The following is a 17,500-nucleotide window of genomic DNA, read 5'->3' on the forward strand; positions in this document are numbered from 1 at the left end:
CGCCCACCCAGAATGACGTCAGACGCAGCTCCGCTCCGCGGCGGGCGGGAAATGGGGGCGTGTCCCCTAAATGCGGCGGGAGCGGGGCGCCCGCAAATGTGGTGGGACACGGGTGGAGTCCTGCACTGGGGAGGGTGCTCGTGGTATGGGCATCACCGCCAGCCCGGGTGAGGCAGGGGTATGTGGTGTGAGCTTCCCCCCCGGCCCCGTTAATTGAATACTCACAGTGTTGGAGGTCCCCGAAACAGTGGGGTGACCTTAGGATCATAGGGACGCTCTAGGAAGTAGCAGATGTGCCCCATTGTATGGGGGTCTGTGTAAGGATTGGTGCCCCAGCGATATGGGGGGCTTACGGGGGAAAATGGTATCTTGCAAAATGGATAATTTCAGAGCTACAGGGCCCCAAAAATGTGAGGTGACATAGGGAGTGGGAGTATCCTAGGGGGGCTGTAATGGTGCCCTGGAGCTGGGGGTTACCCAAAACTGGATAAGTGGTCCCACAGAGAATAGGAGTGTCCTTGAGTCTGTGGGTATACTCAAGGGATATGATGGTGGCACTTATCAGGTGCCCCAAAAACGTGGGGTACCCCTATGAGTGACAAGCATGGAAAGCTGTGAGGATGGGGGTGCTCAAAGGGTTTGTGAGTGCCCAGAGTAATGGGGGTGCCTGGGGAATGCCCTTGTGTGCAGTTCTCCCCTTAAAGCAAAAGGGGTACTCAGAGCCACAGCATTCGTTAAGTCTGCGGGGCTGGCACAGGGGCACGGCTCTGTCTGATGGCATTGATGGCATGGCTTGACTTGGCTTAGCTTGGCAAGGCACAGCCAGGGCAGGAGGGACATAGGACTCTACTCTGGGGGCGTCCCCCACAGCAACCCCCAACGGAAGGCAAGCCAGCCTTGCAGTCCCCCTCTGCATCCCCTAAATGCTGACACCACCCACCACTCTATCAATGGGGAAACTGAGGCACAGAGCCCTGCATTGCCATCACCCACTGACCATGGCCTCAGGGACCTCTCCTCTCCTGGGGGGACTGCAGCACACAGGGGTGCCTTGAAGGGGATCCCCTCATCCACTGAGGGCCTGGGGACAAATTTGAGACCCCCAGCTGGTGACCCCCGGGGTGTATCATCGCAGGGATGACAATGCACTGGGTGCACCCTCAGTGCAGCGTGGCCTGGGACATCCTGGGACAGGAGGGTGACAGGGGTCTGCGGGCTCCCCTTGGACTGGGAAAGGCATCTGGGGGGACCACGGAAGGGTCCCTTTGGCTGCCACTTCCGCTTCATTCTGGAGAAGATTTTGCAACATTTCCTCCCCGGGCAGTATAAAGCGGGCGGTGGAGGAAAGGGGTACTGGGAGGCGGCACGGCAGCAGGCGCAGGTGAGGGATCCTCCGGCTGGCGAGACCCCTGGGTCTGGTGCTGCCCTGCATCCCACCACACTTTGAGCCCTTTGGGGGTGACATCTGGATTCAAACCCATACCTGTATGCTTCCCACTGAGAAACAACTTGGGATCGGGAGAAGACTCCACATTTGAGTAGACGGCGACAGCAGCAAGCAGTGAGTCCATGGGGTGCACCACTGGAGATTGTGGCTTTCCTGGGGCTTTGACAAGCCCCACATCACTCATCTGAGCCCCTTCACATGTTGAGCAGCCTGGGACTGGGGTGGGTTGCTTCAGCTGCCCAAGAGGCTGCTTGGTAGAGGGAGGTGGTGGGTGAGAGCACCCAAGGCTGTGCTGAGGGCTCATCTGGGGTGCAATCCCTCCATAGTCCCCAGGGATATCAGCCTTGGGTGCCGTGGGGAAGAAGTACCTGCTGTCATTTCCTTGCACAGCGATGAGCTGGGGGGATCCTTCCCCATGGCATGTCCCTCTTTCCTCCCCACTGGGAGCCCCAGGGCCACCCCATTGTCCCCCAGCCCTGCCAGGGTCAGGAGGGGAAATGGAGTGCTGCTTGTTCCCCTCATCTGGGCCAGCTGTGGGGTATCTATCTGTGTGTGCTATAGCTGGGGAATACCCGTTTCCAGAGGAACCACCAGAATTTTGGAGCAGGGAGGCAGAAAGCAGCAGCCAGAAATAGATGGAGGGGAAGCACTGGCATCAGGCTCTGCCCCGTGCCTGTGGGAGCCCCGCTTGGGAGGACATTCCCCCATCAGCACTGGCAGCATGCCTGGTTGCGTTCCTCTGGGATGCTGATGTCTCCATATCCCAGCATCACCACCCTGGGGTCACCATCCCAGGATTTCCATCCCTGGATCCCTGCAAGAGAGGATAAAGCAGAGCCAGGGAGAGATTTTTCTGGGCAGCAGCACCAGCCCAGCTACAGCAGGGAATTCAAATCAGGCAAAAGGGAAAAGTTGGTTCCAGGAATGGTTTGGGTTCAAACAGGGCCAGCGCGGAGCTGGGGGGCCCCAGCACTGGCGGGGGACTCAGCACCCCCAGCAGTCCTGGCATCTCCAAGCCCTGGAGGGGTTGGGGGCTCAGAAATGGGACCAAGGGGTGAAACTGGAGTGAAACAAGAGTCCAGATCCATTCTGGTAGAAGACTGAAAGCCAGTGGTCTTTGGGGAGGCAGGAACAGAGCAAGCTCACCATCTTCTATGTGTGAAGAGACAGGAAAAGCAACTGCCACCTGTGATTTCCCCATTGAGGGCAAGGACGGGGGGACATGGCAGTGCCCAGCTGAGCAACAGGAAAACCAGAGATGTAGTATTTCCAAAGCTGCCTGCAAAGTGTGACACGTCTTTCCGCCTGGGGCTTGAAACCACTCCTGCAGGAGCAAGACCAGGAGGTGAAAGAAGGGCACAAAAACACTTTCAGACCTTCTTGAGTGCTGCCTGCCCCAGGCACCGTGACCATAGATAGCCTTGCTGCTGGCTGACGTGGCAGGAGGGGCAGCTCCGTTCCAGGCATCACAGCAGCAATGCTTGAGGGAGTGGAGAGGCTGGAGGGATGCAGGGGTACTTGAAGAACTTTGGAGGTGCCTGAGGAGCTCTGACATGCCCAAAGAGCTGAGAGGCTTTTGAAGTTAGCAGGGTAGCCCAGGGTTTCTGGAGGAGCCAGATGTCTCCTGGAGGGATGTGATGCTACATTGATGGGGAAACCCCCCCAAACTGTGAAGAGGTGATCAGTCTATGGGGGAACCTTTTCTTCCACAGGAGTCAGGAAATGGACAGGATTGGGGTGAAAGGCAGGAGACTGAGGCATGCAGGGGGTGTTTTACAAGGGCGTATATGAAGAGCAGTGTCTACCTGCAGTACAGACCATTACCTGGCACAGTGTGGATGCTGTGTCCTCCATCACAGTGGAGTGATGAAGGACAGCTGCCCACTGGCTGGGAGAGGACCTGGGCGCCAACAGAAATCACAGAGGACCCAGAGATGCTGTCACCCCTGGTCTACAACACTGCCACCCCACGCTCATGCCATTTTGTGCTCCACAGGCAAAATGGAGTCCTTGTCCTACAGTGGAGATTTTTCCAACATCTTGTTCCTTTACAACTACACCTATGACTATAGCACAGCCATGCCTGACACTGCTATCTCATCCTCTCCGTGCCGGCCTGAAAGCTCTGCCCTCAACAAGTACCTGGTGGTGGTGATCTACTGCCTTGTCTTCATCCTCAGTGTGGTGGGGAATGGGCTGGTGGTGCTGGTGGTGACCTCCAGCCACACCAGCCGCTCTGTCACCGACGTCTACCTGCTCAACCTGGCCGTGGCAGACCTGCTCTTCGCTTTGACCCTGCCGCTTTGGGCAGCCTACCGAGCCCACGAGTGGGTCTTTGGCACTGTGATGTGCAAAGCCATCTCTGTGCTGCAGGAAGCCAACTTCTACAGCGGCATCCTTCTTCTGGCCTGCATTAGTGTGGACCGCTACCTGGCCATTGTCTATGCCACACGGGCTGCCACTGAGAAGAGGCACTGGGTGAAGTTTGTCTGCTTGGGCATCTGGGTCTTCTCCATACTGCTCTCCCTGCCCGTGTTGCTCTTCCGTGAGGCTTTCCGCTCTCCCAACAATGGCACCGTGTGCTATGAGCGCATCAGTGGCGAGGACACGACCAAGTGGCGGGTAGTGCTGCGGATCCTGCCGCAGACATTTGGCTTTGTCTTGCCCCTCCTGGTGATGCTCTTCTGCTATGGTGTCACCATCCACACCCTCCTGCAGACCAAGAATGCTCAGAAGCAGCGGGCCATGAAGGTCATCTTTGCTGTGGTGCTGGTCTTCCTCATCTGCTGGCTGCCCTACAACATCACACTGGTGAGCGACACCCTCATGAGGACGCGGGCCATTGCTGAAACCTGTGAGAGGAGGAACCGCATCGACACAACCCTCTCTGTCACGCAGGTCCTGGGCTTTGCCCACAGCTGCATCAACCCTATCATCTACGCCTTCATCGGTCAAAAGTTTCGCAACAGCTTCCTCAAGATCCTGGCACAGCGTGGGCTGATCAGCAAGGATGCTGTTGCCCGCTATGGCCGTGCCTCCTATGCCTCCACCTCTGGCAATACATCTACCACCCTCTGAGCCCTTCTGGGACCCAGCCCTTGTGGGTACCAGCAGGTCCCAGCACCCCACACACCTCAGCATCCTCATCCAGCCCCCTGGCATGTGGGTGGTGAGGCCATAGGGATGGGCAGGGCCACCACTGGATGCTGGACCCCAACTGGAAGAGGGCTTGGGTAACACGGTGGTAGGACCCCATTTCCAGGGGAGTGATGTCAAGTGTCCACCCTCCCCCCTCTTTGGGACAAAGCCTGTGACCCTGTGGATTCTGTGAGGCTGCTGTGAGGATGGTGTATTTACCCAATGACCATCGAGCAATAAAGGAGTTGGTGGGTTGGTCACCCATGTCTGGCTCCTCTTTGCCATGGAAGGGACACAGCAGGATAGGGCCAGGGCACCTCTCCAGGGACAGTGCCAAAACAGTGCTGCCTGCTGAGCCTGTCAGAGTGTGAGTAACCCTTCTTCCAGGACAGGGTTTGGCATCCTGTGCATCCCCACAGGGGACCCAAGCCCAAGTTTTGCTTCCTACAGTTCCCCAGACAGGTCCTAGCACTTCCATGGTCTCCAGGTGGAGTCTATCCCACTTGAGGACAAAGTCATTCCCTTCTCAACACCAATTTCAACCCCAGCAGAGCAAATCACTGAAAGATCTCTGAGCAGCCCCTCACACTGAGCCAGCCCTGTGACCGCTGCCTGAAGGGTACCGGCATCCCCACTCCCCCCCTGCCACGGTGTCAGAACATTGTTGTGCAAAGGGCTGGGAACCTGTCCCTTACACAACCGGGATGTTTCCGCCCTGGCTTGGGCAATTGGGGCTGACACTTGACTGGGGTCGAGGAGCTGAAGAAGGGACTGTGACCCTGCCGGGGACTCTCCTGCCACTCTGTGTGCCAGGCCTCAGGATGCCTGTCCCGGCACACCTACACATCTCTCCACTGGAGTCCCATATTGCTCCTCTATTGACCTTGATCCAAGTTCCTAGGGGTTCATAACCATGGAGACATCAGCAGATGTCACTCATGTGCTGGCTCATGGGAGGGTAGGGGGTCCCCAGCATCCAGGTGGGAACCCTGGGGATTTGAGGCAGAGCAGAGTCAGTGGGGGTGCTGAACAAGGACAGCCCGTCACCTTAGCATCTGAGAAACCTCTTGCACAAGTGGTTCCTCGCAGCATGGTAGGAAGCCAGAGCTGTTGGGCAAGAGCTGTCTACTCTCCCCACTGTGGGATGGTGCAGGCAACGGCTCACCCTGGCTGCAGCTGATACACCCTTTTTGGGGATGGTTCCCCCCCCAGGAGGACTTGAACACCTCCATGCCAGCATTCCCCACCCTCCACCCAACCCCAGTGTCAATCTGGCAGTGACTGATAGATGACGCAGAAGACACAGGGGTGACAGAAATTAGTAGTTTTCCTCTTTGTGGACCAACCGCAAGAAAGACACGTCAAACCCAGAAGGTTGGGCAGCAGGACCTGGACGCAGGCCCTGGACATCTGGGTACCCAGTAAATCCAAGAGGAGGCAGCCATGGCAGGAAGCGTCCCACGCGTGGTGCCAGGGCTGCTGTCGCCACTCATGTAGCCTGCGGGTGCCTTTGCTGGTAGCAAATCAGGCAGCAGCGGCCGTGCTTGCCCATGTCCACCGAGCACGTGTGGCACACCTTGCCCTGGCACAACCTGCTGAGAGAGCAGGAGGTGAGAGCTGAGCCATCCCCACACAGTGCCAGTGCCACCCCTCATTCCCCTCATAGCCCACCTGCAGTTGTACCGCCGGGAGAGGAGGCGGAAATCTTTGTGGCAGCGGGCACACAACCCTGGGTCGCGGGGCACCGGACTGGGCATTGGGGTGTCAATGCCCTCTGTCTTCTGCCACAGGGCATCCTTCTCCCTGCGGGAGGGGAGACGTCAGCACTGGCTTTGCCTAGGCTCTGGTGCCCTCCTCTGGGCAAAGGGGTTTGGGTCCCCTTGCCCTTGCTTGGAGTCCCCGGGGCTCTCACCGCAGCAGCTCCAGCAGCCGCTTCTTCATGTCGCGAATGAGCTCCTGCTGCCGTGCCTGCTCGGCGCCGCGCGTGGCCTCCCGCTCCAGGGCTTCTCGCTGCGCCCGCTGCAGCGCCGATGCCCAGCGCTCACCGTCCTGCCGGGCCCTGGCGCGGGGCAGTGGCGACATGGTCCCCCTGTCTCTCAGCTGGTCGTCTCTCCATCCCTCCATGCATGCGGATAAACCTCCCGCCCCTGGTTTCTCCCTCCCTGTCTCCCTCGCTCCATCCCTCTTTTCCTCCCTCCCTTCTTTTCTCTGCTGTTGCCCATCCATCCTCAAGCTCTCTCCCAATCCTCACAGCCACTTTGCCATCTGCCACCCATCCGTTTTCCCACTGTTCACCCATCCTTCTTCATATCCATACTCCTGGCGTTCTGCCGACCCACCCATCTACTCACCCCAAATTCATCCCTGTGTCTCTCCATCCACCATCCCATCTCCATCCATTCATCCTAAATTGATCCCTCCTTCCCTCCCTCTATCTACTAACGCCAAACCACTCCAACTCTCTGCCCACCTACCCTTCCCCCTGCTTATCAGTCCCAAATTGACCCCTCCCTCCAGTTCTCCCCCCTCAAATCCTTCCCTCCCTCCCCCTGCCAATCCCCAGCTGCTGTTCGCCTGTGTCCAAGCAGGACATCAGTGGGAGCCCCAGGGGACACCATGTGGCAGGTGGAGATAGGAGATCCCACTCTGGGGTGATGGGTGGTGGAAGTAGGGGTCCCTGCCCAACCTGCAGAGCTCCTCCTGCAGCCGTGCCATCTCTTGTCGCTGGGCCTGGAGCTGCTGCCGGCTCTGCCAGGTCTCCTCCTGTGCTGTGGCAGCCAGGCTGGCCAAGCGCTGGGGGAGAGTGGGGGCTCAATCCTGGACCCCAAACCCCACCACAGGATCCCCTTGGACTTGCCCATACCATAGCCATGCTGGTGACCGTGCTGGGTTCCCCTTCTGCATGAAGGCCTCGTGGGGTCTCCTGGGGACCACGGGCGAGCTCCAGTGCCCGCCGCAGCACCTCCTCCATGGCAGCCACCTCATTTGAGGTACCGGCATCCTTCGGCATGTCCGTCCGTCCTGCCGCCACCAGCGCTTCCTGGCATTCCTGCAGGCGTGCGGTCAGCGCCGCCGCCTCTGCCAGCACCCTGGACAGCTGGGTACCCCTCTCCTCTGCCACCTCTTGCCAGCCCCGTGCCTCCTCCTGTGCCCGTGCCAGTGCTCCTGGGTCCCCCGCTGCTACCGCTGCCTCCAGTGCCCGCTCCAGGAAGGTGTTGGTTTCCCGCAGTGCCTCAGCCTCCTGTGCCCACAGCTGGGCCCGCCGGGCACTGTCCTCCTCCTGCCGCCGGTGCCGCAGGTCTGCCTGTGCCAGCTGTGCCACCAGCGCCTGTGCTGCCACCTCACGCTGACCCAGCTCGGCCCTCAGCTGGGACACCAGTGCCTGCAGGGATTCTTCTGTCCCACTCGGCTGCCTGGGCACCAGTGCCAGGGACCCCAGCATGCACCTTGGGCCCGTGGACAGTGGGGACATGCCAGGCTCTCTAGAACCACCAGGCTGGGCTGCTTTGCCAGTGCCATGTGCATCCTCCAGTTCCTCTACATCCACATCCTTCATCTCCTTCTCATCCTCCTCCAACTCTTCATGCTTCTCTTCCAAATCCTCCTCCATGTCCTTCTCCACATTCACTTCCACATCCTCCACCTTCACATTCTCCACCTTCACCTCCTTTGTATCCTTACTGTCATCCTTCTCCACGTCCTCTTCATCCTCCTCTTCTTTGTCTTTCTTCACCTCCCCATCCTCTACATCTCCCTCTCTATCTTCAACATTCCCTGCCAGCAGGGCAGCCAAAGTGGGTGGGCACAGAGGGGCTGGTGCCCCATGGAGTGCCACAGTAGGATGGCCAATGCCATCGGACCATCCGTGCGCCACAGTGCCGATCCTGTCTGTCTGCAGGGCTGTCTTTGCTGGGCTGCTCCTGATCACTGGGCTGGGCCGTACCAGTGGCCTAGAGGGGACACAGGGCTCAGGGCTACTAGGTCACCCCCAAGGTGAACAGGGCATCACCACCCTCCATTTAGGCTCACTGGGCACAGCAGCCTTTAGGAATTTAGGGGGCAGCAGGGCAGGGGGTCAGCAATGTTGGTGCCACTAGCCTGAGCACCCACAAAACATGTGGCACCCATCGACCCAAGCATGCATGCTTGTGACAGTCCATGTACACAAGCATGTGAGCAGCAGAATAGGTGTGAGTGTGCTGGAGTGTGAGTGAGCTGCATCCATGATGCCCCCCACAAGTGTGCCCGGGGCAAGGGTATGCAAGCACATATATGTGTCCCTGTGTGTCAGATGTCACAGTGTCACGGTGTTGCAGCAGGGATATACTTGGCAGATGATGGCTCTTTGTGTGTGTGTGTGTGTACACATGCATGTGACATGTTTGCAGGCACAGGCATGGTGTGCATGCTGGTGCCAGTGACTGTGCCCCCGTGGGGCCATATATGGAGAGCTGGCACATCTGGAGTGCTGTGTGGGGTCTAGGGCAGTGGGGCAATGCACACATGTTTCTCTGCAATGCTAAGCCCCAGGTGCCTCCGATGCCCTTGACACCCCCAGTGCTGCCAATGCCCCTGGTGCCCCCAGTGTCCCCAGGCTCACTCTGAGAACATGGGCCAGGCGGTGTCCAGGTCACTCCTGTGCAGAGCCAGGTGGAAGGTGACACAGTCCAGCTCATAGAGGCTGCCCAGGATCTCTGCTCGCCGTTTGGGGCTCAGGAAGGGGCTACGGGCGTAGTACCACTCGCTGCAACCACAAAACAAGCTCATGCATCCCTCTGTGCCCTGGACAGGTACACATGCCTGCAGCACCTCTGCAGGTGGCTGGGTGCTGCAGGGCGCTGCCCACCCTGGCCATGTCCCCCACCACCAGGAGCATCCCCTCACTGTGCCCCTGCTCTCACCAGAGGCTCTCAGGGTCGAGGAGGCAGAGCTGCAGGGACTCTGCCAGCTGCCGGTGCACCAGGCAGTACCGCAGAAAGGCTCGGCCTCTGCCCACAGGGGTCTTCAGCTGTGGGGGAGACCTGTCACTTCAGTCTGCCCCTCCACACACCTCCCTCCCAGCCTGTGCAGGGAAAGAGGGCCCCCAGGGCTAGGCTTGGGGTGCAGTGGGTATCCCACAGGGGACAAAACCGTTTATAGCACCAGTGGGTGAATGCTTGGTGCCCAAGTGAGTGTGTGCCTGTGCAGAGGTGCATGTGCACCCACAAGCAAGCAAAAGCTCATGTGTGTGCACAAGTCCCTGGGTAGCTCACCAGCCCATGCCCACCTTGTCCAGGGAGGTGACGAAGTGAATGCCTTCATGCTCCTGCCGGCACCGTGCTAGGCCTTGGCACAAGAAGTCCCAATAGTCCTTGCGCTGCCCAAAGAAGCTCCTCTTCTCCTTGAGGTCAAACTGACAGAGGACAAACTTGGACTTCCTTTTTTGGGAGCATCCCCTGTTCCACCCAGCCTGTTCCCTGTGGGGCTGGAATCCAACCAGCTCCCCCAGCATGGCTGGTCCAGGTGTCCCTCTCTTCACTGGCTCCATACCTCAGTTTCCCTTTTGCAGCACATGTAATTACACATGTGGACTAGGGAGAACCTGGTAGGTGGCTGGGGATGCCCAGGGTCAGACAATGCTGGGTGGGTTATTCCATCCCCTGAATGGTTAGCACAGGGTTCCTTCTGCTCTCAGGTGTGCCTAAGGGGAGACGAGGCAGGGAGCAGCAGAGATGGAGGAGCAGCAGTACCTGGAGGAGGAACTCTAGCTGGGCACAGAGGCTGTGCAGCTCCCGGCTCCCGTCTGTCACCGGCAGGTTCTGCTCCTGGTAGCTGCATTTCAGCTCAGCCACGGTCTCTGTGGGATGTCAGGGCTGGGCTGGCATGGCACCTTCTCCCATCCTACCCCTCTTCCCTCAACTGCCTCACAACTCCTGGCCTCAGGGATTTCTCATGGTGGATGAAATCACAGAATCATAGAATCTAAGTTGAAAAAGACCTCCAAGATCAAGTTCAGTCATTAACCCAACACTTCCAAATCCACCATTAAACCATGTAGCCAAATGCCACATCTACAGGTCTTTTAAATACCTCCACGGGTGGTGACTCCACTACTTCCCTTGAGTAGCCTGTTCCAATGCTTGATAAACATTTCCATGAAGAGTTTTTTCCTAATATCCAATCTAAACCTCTCCTGACACAACCTGAGGCCATTTCCTCTTGTCCTAGCCCTTGTAACTGGGGAGAAGAGACTGACTCCCTCCTGGATACAACCTCATTTCAGATAGCTGTAGAGAGTGATAAGATCCCCCCTCCTTTTCTTCAGAGAAAGAGGAACTTGGGATGAAGGAGGGGAGCAGGGGGAGCAAGGAGGACGGCCACCTCCTGGGCACTGCTGGTTCCTAGGGGCTGGCAGTGAGGATGGGAGCAGGCATCAGTGACAGGGTTGGCACGTGGATTCTCTGGAATACCCCTGGCAGTGACACCCCCCACTGCCCATGACTTGGGTGCAAGAAGGGATCTGGCATGGCCAGGGTGAGATGTGCCATACAGGGAACATGCTGGCAGGGAACTGGTTGACACACTTACTCTGCAGGTCCTTGATGACACGGTTGAGCTCCCCTTCCCCTGCCATGGCTGTTCACAGGGATCTGCAGAGGCAGGGGCAGTGATGAGAGGTTCTAGGCTGGCACTCCCCTGGCACCCCCAAACTCTCTGTCCCAGAGAGAGCATCTGCCCCCCCAGGTCTACCCAGAGCTACCTTCTGTTAAAATGGGAGAGGGTAGGTTTAGGCACCCCTTACCCTGCCCATGTTCTCCCACTACATAGGCCAGAGCAGATGGGGTGGACAAAGGTGTCCCATGCTGCACCCTCTTAGTTGTCCTCGTGCCCTGCCCTTGTATATCCTCTGCTCCCATTCTTTGGGGGGTTTCTGGGGCTGAGCCCACCACAACCCTATTGTGTCCCTGTCCTTATCCCTGTCTCTGTTCGCCAGGATTCAGGATGTGGGTTTGGCGCAGGGGAAGTGCTGCTTTTGCTTCTGCTCTCGCTTCCCTCACTCACATCATGAACAATGTGGGGGCTTCTGGGTGGTTGAGCGAGGGGGCACACCACCCCTGATATGCAGCCCCCCTAAGCTCAGCTCCCTAGGCAGAACCCTCTGGCACAGCATGTTGCCTGCACAGCTGGCATGGGGTTTGGGCGAGCTGTGGGCATGAGGTGAGGGGCCACAGGGCACAGTGCAGTGGAGTGATTTTGGGGTGGGTGGCAGCTTGGCAACAGGGTGAGGGAAATAGCTCACGGAGGTGGCAGGTCTGTGACTTGTCACTATGGCTGGTATCTGGCTGTTGTGGCGCAGCACACGTGTGTTGGGGTGGGGGTGTGCCCCAGCAGGGTACATGTGCACTCCTAGGAGTGAGTGCACCAGTGTGCCCAAATATGCCCAAGCGTGTGAGTGCCCTGTGCCCTCCACTACGGCACAGTGAGGGAGCAGGACACAGGCTGCCTGCGTTCCCATTCCAGTGCTCTTGAGAGACCTCGGATGAACTATCTTTGCATCTGCCCACCCTACTTGTACCTCACTTTACCCTGGGAAGAGAAGCCTCTTACCTGTGTCCAGGAGCTGTGGGGTGCCCCGAGGCGGTTGCTGAGTGCTGCGGGTGCTCTGGCATGTCCCTGTGCCCACGCTGTGCCTGCCTGCTTCTCCTTTTGTACCTTGGGCAGGAGGAAGTGTGGGAGGTCGGTGGGGCTGCAGAAGCCACAGCCTGCCCGGCCCACATCACATCAGGCACTGCAGCTTAGCCCCCAGCACCTGGCTCCCTGTTTTGGGGGGTGCCAGTGCTGGGGAAAGGGTCAGCAAGGCTGGTCCCCCTGTGCAGCTTTTGCAGGGGCAGAGGAAGGACAGTGTCAGACATAGGGGGACCCTAATGCTCTCCAGTAAGAATGGAAATTCGGAATGTTCTGAAGAACCTGCCCGCAGTTTTTGTGGAGAGGGTCCAGGACCCATCCTCCGCTAGAAGCAGCCAGCAGCAGACCTTGGCACAGAGGCCACTCCCATGCACAACAGCCCCTGGGCACAGAGACCCCTGCAAGAACTGCAGCCCCCCCTAGCAAGGACCACAACCCTCCCCAATCATCTGGCCTCCACATGGGGGCTATACCCAGAGCCAATGTGTAAGCTCTTTCCAGAGCATTCTGGACAAGGCTTCCTCTTGTTAGGGAGCCCCCAACCCAGCAGTGCGCCTCATTCACTGTGCCTGGACCCCTGTACTGTGTCAGCCCTGTCCTGCGGGCTCCTTCTTGACTGGGGGCTGAAAAACCCCTGTGGGGGGGATGTCAAAGGTGATGCCAGCCCCTTCCATCAGTCCAGGCAGGGAGACCCACTGCCATCCCATTCCCCACCACCATCTTGGTGGATAGCCACAGCGGTGCCCAAGTCCTATCCTCTGCCATGCCCCTCCTTGTAGAGCACGCTGCCCCTACCTGTGCCACCTGGATGTCTTCGGGGGCACCCACGTCCCCCAGCCAGGCCTCGCTCGACACCGAAATGAAAGTAGGAAGTGATGCTGAGTGGGAGCCTGGGCCTCCCAGCACCCTCCTGGCTCCCGGGTGGGTGTTGGCCTGTAGGTGCAGCTGGGGAGCATAGGGGAACCAGTGGCAGTACTTGGGGTGACCCCAGCCTCCTCAGCACCCCATTGCCCTGTGCCATCCTGCAGTGTGTGCCACTGTGGGCATGGGGCACAGCACCCCGTATTGGATAGGGATGTGGGGAGGGTATTGGATGGCAGTGGAGCATCAGCCCACTGTGCTGGGGTCGTGTGTGTGTGCATGCGTGTGCAGGCATGCATGTGATTGCACGTGTGTGCAGGCTGTGTGAGCACAGCTTTGTAGTTGCATGTGTGGGTGCAAGCTGTACACGTGTGACTGGTGTGGGTGAGAGTCTGAGAGGGCACCGTGTGTGCCCTTCATTGCACCCACCCATGTGCCCTGTGCCAGGCACTGCAAGGGCGAGACCCCAACACCTGCAGGGGGGACATGCCCTTGCCCGCCGTGCCACTGCGGCAGCCTGGGTCTCCTCTCCCTGCCCCAGCCAAGGGCCAGGGTGGGGGTGCCGGGGGCTGGGGGGCAGAGAAGACTCTCATCCATCCTTGGCGTGGGTGCAATTCAATTAATGAGGCCTGGCCCTGGTTCAGCGCAGCAAATAAAGCTAATGGCCCCGCACAGGCCTGGCGCTGCCTGCCGGGGTGGGGGGGCCGGGGGGGAGCCGGGGGCCATCTGCTAATTAAATGGGGGTGAGGGACCATGGAGCCAGCAGTGATGTCACCTCCCTGAGGCTCACTGGCCCCCTCTGCCCTCCAGCCCTCTACCACCCCCAGGGTGTCAGACAGAACTGTGGGGGACAGCTGTGAAGTGTGGGGGACCACCCAAACTTCCTGCACCCCACCCTGATGCTGCTGCTTGTTGGGAGGCTTCCCAAGGCAAATGCAATTAGTGCCCATGCCTGGCATGGCCGCTGCCCACGCTTGGCACCAGCAGCTGCCCCGTGGGGATGGGTCCTTGCCCGGCACCAGCACGGCATCATGGCAGCATGCAGGGGTGCTGCTGCCTGCTCCTCTTGGCACTACCTCGATGTGTGCATGGGGGATGTGTGGTGCCCAGGGGGCTGCAGCCTGTTACTCTGTTCCCCTGCCCTGTGCAAGCCCCATGGCGAGGTGGAGGTGCCCGCGGCCGGCTCGAGCTGTCCTGCAGTGAGAGGTTCCCCATGGTAATTCTGTGCCCACAGCACGGTGCATCAATCGGGCAGGCTTTGGGAAGAGACCCCACCGGAAGGGGAACTGTGTGGGGGGGAGTCCCTGATTGTGTCCTCAGGCTCCTGAGGAGAGGCTTGGTGGGATACAAGGAAGACTGGCAGAGGGGGAGGGAAGTCTCCCCCCCGCCCCTGTGTAGGCGCTGCAATTTAGGGCTAGAGGTGGGCAGGGGGTATTGTAAGGAAACTGAGGCAGGGTCGGGGCGAGGGTCGCGGATTGAGCTGCGATCGAACCTACGGTGTGCGACCTCCTGCACCCCCAAAACTGACGGCGCTGGAGTGGGGGACCCTGTCAAGTTCTGGCATCCACCCGAGGGGATGCCGTGCCCGGAGGGCAGGCGGGTGAGCGCCGGAGGTGCCGAGCCCCGAGCCCCGTGTGCGGGAGGAGGAGAAGGAGGAGGAGGAGGAGGAGAAGGAGAAGGAGGAGGGGGAGGAGGGGGAGCGTGTCGGAGCTGGCTCCCACCCAAGCACTGCAGGACAGGGGCGGGCACGGTGCTCCCTGCCTGGCTGCCAGCGCGCAGGCGACGCTGGGGAACCGGCGGGGGGGACAGGGCCCGGTGGGACCGCAGCCCCCCAGCACATCATTGTCGCACGGCCCCGTGCCCAGGGCTGGGCACTTCGGGGGCGCTGCCCGGGCACCGGAGCTTGTTGCGGCCGGCGCACGGCTGGGTTCGGCCGCTCGTCCGAGCGTGCCCTGGGCAGGGGTCGGCCCCTGCAGCCTCCCCCCGCCGGGTGAGCCCCTGGCAGGGGCATCATGACCCGGCTGAGCTGGTGCTTTGCCACCTTGGTTGGCTGGGGGAAGTCCTTGGTGTCCTGCCTCCTGCCCCTCCGCGCCCGCCGCCGCCGGGAGGTAAGCGGGCATCGCCGGCCACGGCGTTAGGGTTAGGGGCTGCGGGGGACACGGAGCTGGGGGGGCTCCGGCGTGTGGGGAGTGGGGGTATGGGCCGCCGCTGGCCCTGCCTGCTCCGGGCAGCTGGGGGTTAAACCCTGCATATGCATGCCAGGGTGCAGGGCATGTCCTTTGTCCCTCCTTTTGCCCCCCCCCACAGCGTCTCACTGTGACCCTCTCTTCCCACACCCGAGGAGCCCTGCAGTGCCTGACTGGAGAGGATCTGCTGTACAGCCTTTCACTCTAAGGGATCTGCTGGGATCCCTGTGTCCTTACAGAGAGACTGTAGAGGCAGGGGGTGTCCCTGTGTCCTTATAGAACCCACAATGGGAACACTGTGCCCTGCTTGAGAGGACCCCAGTGCCCATAAAACACCCCCCAGGTGAAATCCCTATGCCCATAAAGTGGTCAGTGTGTGGGATCCCTGTACCTGTAAACACCTGGCACTGGGAAGCACCATGCCCATAAAGCACTCAGTCAGTGTGGACTCCCTGTGCCCAACATGAGGAACCCCTGTGGGGTCACTCTGTGTAGGGCACCTCTGTGCCCGTCAGCACCTGGCATGTCTGGGATCCATGTGCCAAAGGACTGCCCCACAGGGGATCCCCGTTATGGGTCACCCCGTGCCCATGCAGCACCTGGTGTGGGGACTCATTCTGCTCTGCCACACAGGCTGCAGAAACTGAGGCGGGGACGGGGGGAAGCTGTTGGAGGGTGCTGGACTCCCACTGCGCCACCCGGACTTTGTTCCTCAGTCTTTGGGAAGCTGCCCCTGCCTGGCAGGATGGCATGGGACACTTCAGCTGCACCATGCCAGAAAAGCAGGTGCCAAAGCCACTGCTGGGCAGCGCCTGAGGGAGTCACTGCAGGCTGGTGACAGTCCAGTATATGCCAGGACAGGGACACAGCCTGGAGGAAGGAGAGGCCTCTGACTGCTTGGGGACCCCAGAGTGCGCCGGGGACGCAGGATCATGAACTGATGGGAGTACTGGGGTGTGGTCAGGGCTGTGGGTGGGTGGGTGGCACTGGTGAGACGTGGGTTGGTGGTTGTGCAGTCCTATGTCCACCACATTGTGCGTGTGTTTCTGATGTGGGTGTGAGAACATGGACTCGTGGGGGGCTGTAGCACATGTGTACTTGTGCATGTGTGTACATGGGCATGCAGGTGGGGCTGAGGTGAGAGTGAACTGCAGCTCACATGGGTGTGGGTGCACAGGAGGTCTCGATGGAGCTGCCATGGAGTGTGTGTCCCCTAACACATGTGTGTATGCTGGGGCAGTTGCAGCAGGGCTTTATGTTGGTGAGAGCTGTTACAGAGGGGTGTCTCAGTCCTTTCTGTGCCGACGGGTACCCACGCATGTGGGACCCACCCACCATGTGTGACATGGACTGTGTGTGTGGTGTACATGAGTGTGTCCTGGCATGTACACAGGGGGACATGTGTGATGTGTGTGTGTGCCCTGTGCACCCAAGAGCAGTGTGGGGGACAGCTCTGCTGGAAGTGGGTGTGGGGGCCTTGGGGATGTGGTGACCCCAAGACACAAAGTAGTCCTGCCAAGGCTGGCCATGCACTGGGAGCACATGCCTACACCAGTAGAACCCGTGAACAGGGAGTCCCTGTGCTATGTGTCCACCTGCTGAGAAAATGAGCCTTAAATGATGGTGATGGGCTGTGTCCCTGCGGCCACCCTGTCCCTGTTGTATGACCAATCCTTGTCCCTGCTCTTCTGAGGAGCCTGGGATTCTCACGGCAGTGAAAGGGAGGAGGTGATTTATGGGGGGGTGTGGACACTTCTCTCCACTGGGGCTTTCATTTGTGGGCAGTAACGAGGTTGATTAATAAGGGCTGAAATGATGGCGAGGGGTATGTGAGGGGAGTGGGCAGGGATGGCTCTTTGCTTGTTTGGTGCTGTGAGCAGAATCAGTCCCCCCAGCCTCCCTCTGCCCCTGGATCTGGTTGACATGGAGAGGTGGGAAGTGTTGTCCTCCATCCCAGCTGGCACATCCCTACAAGGGTACCCCTATCCTGGGCCGGGTGAGCACAGCATAGTGGTGGGGTGGAGGACAATGGGACAGGGATATTTTGGGGATGGGATGCTGCACTTTGGGAGGAGCCAGATGCAACCCCAGTCTCCGGGAAGGGCAGCCTCCCCCCACCCCCATCCCATCCTGCCCTTCCTTTCTGGGCTGGCGATTTTATGCAGAGTATAGATGGGAAAACAGGGCGTGGGGAGGAGGGCAT

General features: G+C 59.6%; 2 protein-coding genes across 4 annotated transcripts; one reads left to right on the top strand and one right to left on the bottom strand.

Moving 5' to 3' along the window:
* Window positions 1-22: 22 nt before the first annotated feature.
* Window positions 23-4,821, top strand: LOC128810047 (C-X-C chemokine receptor type 2-like). 3 transcript variants are annotated; one of them, XM_053982569.1, is made up of 2 exons: window positions 23-167; window positions 3,444-4,821. In XM_053982569.1, exons 1-2 carry the CDS (start codon window positions 71-73, stop codon window positions 4,523-4,525), a joined length of 1,179 nt encoding a protein of 392 aa, XP_053838544.1. In that variant the 5' UTR covers window positions 23-70; the 3' UTR covers window positions 4,526-4,821. The 3 variants fall into 3 exon arrangements, with proteins under 3 accessions (XP_053838544.1, XP_053838546.1, XP_053838545.1); XM_053982571.1 differs by having other exon boundaries at window positions 110-178; XM_053982570.1 differs by lacking the exon at window positions 23-167 and adding an exon at window positions 1,398-1,561.
* Window positions 4,822-5,965: 1,144 nt separating this feature from the next.
* On the bottom strand, window positions 5,966-13,079 carry RUFY4 (RUN and FYVE domain containing 4). The gene is made up of 12 exons (XM_053982989.1): window positions 13,046-13,079; window positions 12,173-12,277; window positions 11,153-11,214; window positions 10,315-10,421; window positions 9,852-9,977; window positions 9,487-9,593; window positions 9,186-9,329; window positions 7,449-8,535; window positions 7,272-7,378; window positions 6,498-6,644; window positions 6,257-6,388; window positions 5,966-6,180 (listed from the first exon to the last, which is right to left on the bottom strand). Exons 3-12 carry the CDS (start codon window positions 11,196-11,198, stop codon window positions 6,075-6,077), a joined length of 2,109 nt encoding a protein of 702 aa, XP_053838964.1. The 5' UTR covers window positions 11,199-11,214; window positions 12,173-12,277; window positions 13,046-13,079; the 3' UTR covers window positions 5,966-6,074.
* Between the last annotated feature and the right edge of the window lie 4,421 nt (window positions 13,080-17,500).

The sequence above is a fragment of the Vidua macroura genome, chromosome 7, assembly GCF_024509145.1.
Source record: "Vidua macroura isolate BioBank_ID:100142 chromosome 7, ASM2450914v1, whole genome shotgun sequence".
Classification (NCBI taxonomy): Eukaryota; Metazoa; Chordata; class Aves; order Passeriformes; family Viduidae; genus Vidua; species Vidua macroura.